This window comes from Akebia trifoliata, chromosome 12 (assembly GCF_017979445.1).
Source record: "Akebia trifoliata isolate Shusen 1 chromosome 12, ASM1797944v1, whole genome shotgun sequence".
In the NCBI taxonomy this organism is placed as follows: domain Eukaryota; kingdom Viridiplantae; phylum Streptophyta; class Magnoliopsida; order Ranunculales; family Lardizabalaceae; genus Akebia; species Akebia trifoliata.
This window is the reverse complement of record NC_141386.1, coordinates 32215496-32220045: the sequence shown is the minus strand read 5'-3', so window position 1 is coordinate 32220045 and position 4550 is coordinate 32215496. Positions and strand designations below refer to the sequence as shown.

Sequence of the window (4550 nt, the reverse complement as noted above, 5' to 3'; positions counted from 1 at the left end):
TAGAAAATTATTAATAGTGAAGATGGGTCATAAAAATCAGACCTAAGTCGAAATCGGGATGGGTTTGGGGCAAACAAATATAATCTAGGCTAGGGACGAGTTTAGCTAAACCCGACCCAAACGTGCCCTATTGTCATCTCTAATCTCTAATTATTCAGTGCATAGTTTGAATAAATGCTCATTCCTCTATGTTGTGTTGCCTTTTAAATCAATAAGAAGAGAAATGGAGTTTTTTTTTTTACTCTTGATGAATTGCCAATTAAATCAAGATTGTAGGGGATCATTCTTTTTGGATAAATCAAGAGTTTGGGTAAAATATCAAGGGTTGCCAATCATAAGAGGCGTAGACAAGGTATTAAGCATATAATTGTATACGTCGATCATAGGTCCCTTGAGTATGATGTAGATTGTTACCCGGACACGAGCCTACACTTTAAATTGAATAGCCAGCTTAGATGACTTCGATTCTCGCCTAAACAAAATTTATATAGCCTTTTGAAAATTGATTCTTTGACGATACATGAAGAATGATAGCCATGTAAAGGAAGAGGGAGAGCATTCAAAAGGAAATGAAATAAGGCTAATCTCAAAAAAGATTCTAGTAGATTTGATTCTTTGAATTTTGTCCCTTTCATATGATTCTCCGGTTCCTATTTATCAAAGTTGGGAATGGTATGATATTGTCCCTGGCTCATGGGGAGTATGCCCGCACCCAATCTGACACATCATCAACACATTTCTTATGACTGTCCATTACATGAAAAAATGGGTAAATTCAACTCCTTGCTTGGATTTAGCCAAATTCAGCGGACCTTGATATCTAATTTATCCATTTTTTTCACATAGTAATCACAACATGAATACCATTCAAGGTAGTGAAGTAGGTCTCACGATGGTATGTTGTACCCACAATGGTTCTTTCCAACCACCAATCCATACCTCTATCTTGTCCCAAAAGTGTGTTAATTTTGTGGTTTGATGAGGTAGTCCACCGATCAGCTAATGTGGAAATCTTGTAGCATGGTTGGATGTATACAACAATTGTATTTTCGTAACGTAAGGTCATAGACTATATGATCTACATTATTTCCCTTCATGGCAGGGAAATTATTCAACTTTTTTTTTTTAATATCATGGACAACATATTTGACAGAAAAATGTGCGACTACAGCCTTTGGAGTCATGTGCAAGACCTCAATGCGGCCGAACATCAATCTATGTGACCTCCATGGTAGAATGTGCAAGTAGGGTCGGTTTGGCTGAATGAAAACAAACTTCATGGCCAAATGCATGTGACCTCCTTGGTTGAACGTGCAATGTGATTGATCAGGCCGAAATAAAACAACCTCCACGATTGAAGGCATGTGAGATGTGTGATGAAACATGCAATCATGTGATAATCAATTGAGATGGTTTGGTCATTTGCTACAAATTGTTTACAATCCTAACTAGAAAGGATTATAAACAATAAAGGTTCTATATGTTTCTGATAAAGATCGAAAAGAATGTGGATTGAAGTAGTGAGAGTGAATATGAACATATCCAATGGGTTTAGACAAAAGTGAATGGAGGAACATAATCGTTCAATCGTACCCAAATTTCTAAGATGAGATTTAGATGATAATGATATATTTTAATACAACAAATATACTGTGAAAAACACGAAATAACAAAAATAACACAATCACACAAAACACAAAGATTTATGTGATTTGACAGTGTGTCTACGACGCCCACAAAACAAAACAAGAACAATCACTATTTTCTCATAAGTTTTATCTTCCTAGAGATCTTTATTTATATAACCGGGAGTTATCAAAACATGAAAAACTCTCCAAAACAGAAATCCCCAAAAAATAGAAAATTAATAAGAAAATATTACACAATTGCTCTTTTCATAAGGACTCTGGCCCCTGCACTCCCGGAGTTCTACCTGGTGCAATATAATACAAGGCTTTTACACAAAATATATTTGTTTCTTTTTAATTTTGGGTTTGCTCCAATAAATAGTTGGAACCTATAAAAGCTAGAACTATTGTATATTACAGGTTTTGATTTGGACTTAGCAGGGGAAGGGCTTTTACCCAAGTTATCTTATCTTAGGGATCTTCTTGCACTTTTAGCATTGAAGAAACGCTTTCCAAAGAAGATTCTTCACAGGTTGTAATTTCTAAATTCAAGGATCATTCAGTTAATTTAACCCATGATTCAAAAGAAAAAAGAAAAAAAAAAAAAAAAACTGTACAATGGGTAAATTAATTTGCAATTCTATTTATAGGTTTAAATTTTATTATAAATATTGGGTAAAGCACACACAAACAACATAGCCAAAAGCAAAGAGCCAGACCAGAGAGGAAGACAGAGGTGGATAACATAAGATTCCAATTTTCGTTCACCGACTTCCCCAATGGACGGCCTTGGCTTTTCTTCACTCACACCTTTCAACTTATTTCACTCTTTCTTCTTCCCCTCCCATTAACAAACACAAACACAAACATAAACTCCTCTTCGATCTCTCTTTCAGTTGTTCTACCTCTATATTCAAAAAAATATTGGATTAGAATGGCAATTGATTGCACTAAAAGGGTACCCAACAATCGTCTGCCTTCGCCACCACCTATAGAGGAAACAAAAGATGATCAACAACAAACACCCCTAGTATTTGATGCTTCTGTGCTTCAATATCAAACCAACATACCCAAACAATTCATTTGGCCTGATGACGAAAAGCCTTCTCCCAATGCACCAGAGCTTCTTGTACCTCTAGTCGACATTGGAGGCTTCTTATCAGGAGACCCAATTGCTTCTATGGAAGCTGTGAGGCTTGTCGGCGAAGCGTGCGAGAAGCACGGGTTCTTTCTTGTTGTTAACCATGGTGTCGATTCTAGTCTCGTCGATAAGGCTCATCGATTCATGGACTTCTTCTTCGATATGCCACTCTTAGAAAAACAGAAAGCACAGAGGAAGCTTGGAGAGCATTGTGGTTATGCTAGTAGCTTTACGGGTCGATTCTCTTCTAAATTACCTTGGAAAGAAACCCTCTCATTCCGATATTTCGATGACCTCGAACCATCTAGTATGGTTGAAGACTATTTCTTGAATACTATGGGTGAAAATTTTCGACAACTTGGGTAAGAAAACATGGCTTTAGATTCAAACTAGCTATCTTTTTTTATTCTTCTAATTACTATGTTAATTTTTGTTCAAGTCTAAAGTGATTTTTTGTTGTATTTAGGAGGGTGTACCAAGAGTATTGTGAGGCGATGAATACTCTCTCACTTGGGATTATGGAGCTTTTAGGGATGAGCCTCGGAGTAGACCGAGATTATTTCAAGGACTTTTTCAAAGGAAACGATTCAATAATGAGGCTTAACTACTACCCACCGTGCCAAAAGCCCGACATCACACTAGGAACTGGTCCTCACTGTGACCCGACCTCATTAACGATCCTTCATCAAGACCAAGTTGGTGGTCTACAAGTGTTTGTCGACCATGAATGGCGTTGCATTAGTCCTAATTCCAAAGCATTTGTTGTCAACATCGGTGATACGTTCATGGTAAAATTATTTGATACCCAAGTGCATACAATTAGACTTTTTAGTACCCTTTTTTGTTTAATTTGAATTAACGGGGCAACACATTTTTTTGTTTGATTTCAGGCTTTATCGAATGGAAAATACAAGAGTTGCTTGCATAGAGCAGTAGTAAACAGCGAAAAGCCGAGGAAATCTTTAGCATTCTTTCTTTGTCCACAGAAAGATAAGTTGGTGAGTCCACCAATGGAGTTGGTCGACGTTGAATATCCAAGAGTTTATCCAGACTTCACTTGGTCATCTTTGCTTGAATTTACTCAGAAACATTACAGAGCCGACATGAAGACCCTTGATGCCTTCTCAAATTGGCTTCAACAGAAAACAACTGATGAAGTATAGGGAGTCTTAGTCAGTCCTTTCAACTCTTTTGTTGTCCTCCACAAGAAAATGACTTGAAGGGGGGAGGAGTGTGGGCTAACTTCTTGTTAAAATTTGAGTAGAAAGCCAAGAGTAAAAACAAAAGAAAAGCCAGTTTTCTTCTAATGAGTCTGAGAACTAGTTGTTATTAAGGGACAAAAGGGAGGGAAAAAAAAAAAGATAGAAAAAATTAAAGGAATAAAGGGCTTAATTTGAGCTGATGTTTAGTTTTGTTGGTTATGTAGAAAGATTATCAGCCACACAAATATTCTTCTTTATTAATGTGAAAAACCAAAGCGGAGGAAATTTTTTATCTTTTAACAGTAAAAGAAAAAAAAAAACAAAACTTGGGAATTAAAGTAGCTCATCTATAGATGGATATAGTGTTTCAAGCAATTTCATAGATAGTAAAGTTTTCCAATGGAATGGAGTCTGGATTCCACCATTGGAACTTTTCACAATGGCACTATATGTTTAATTGGATGCTTACCCTTTAATGAACTTTATTTACAAGACACAAGTGGTCCACCACAATTCATCGATCAGGATCGATCAATCCAAAAAAATAACCCACTGATATCTTTCATTAATGATCATGAT

The 4550-nt window shown here is 36.4% G+C and overlaps 1 protein-coding gene across 1 annotated transcript; it reads left to right on the top strand.

Moving 5' to 3' along the window:
• The first annotated feature begins 2305 nt into the window (after positions 1 to 2305).
• Positions 2306 to 4171, top strand: LOC147389591 (gibberellin 20 oxidase 1-like). The gene is made up of 3 exons (XM_086418819.1): positions 2306 to 3131; positions 3236 to 3557; positions 3660 to 4171. The coding sequence occupies exons 1-3, from the start codon at positions 2563 to 2565 to the stop codon at positions 3930 to 3932; spliced, it is 1164 nt and encodes a 387-aa protein (XP_086274945.1). The 5' UTR covers positions 2306 to 2562; the 3' UTR covers positions 3933 to 4171.
• The last annotated feature ends 379 nt before the right edge of the window (positions 4172 to 4550 follow it).

Bases quoted from the DNA above. Each gene is read 5' to 3' on its own strand.
- LOC147389591 (XM_086418819.1), top strand. From the start codon at position 2,563: ATGGCAATTGATTGCACTAAAAGGGTACCCAACAATCGTCTGCCTTCG. The intron at 3,132-3,235 runs GTAAGAAAACAT...TGTTGTATTTAG, and splicing joins GAAAATTTTCGACAACTTGG to GAGGGTGTACCAAGAGTATT. The intron at 3,558-3,659 runs GTAAAATTATTT...GTTTGATTTCAG, and splicing joins ACATCGGTGATACGTTCATG to GCTTTATCGAATGGAAAATA.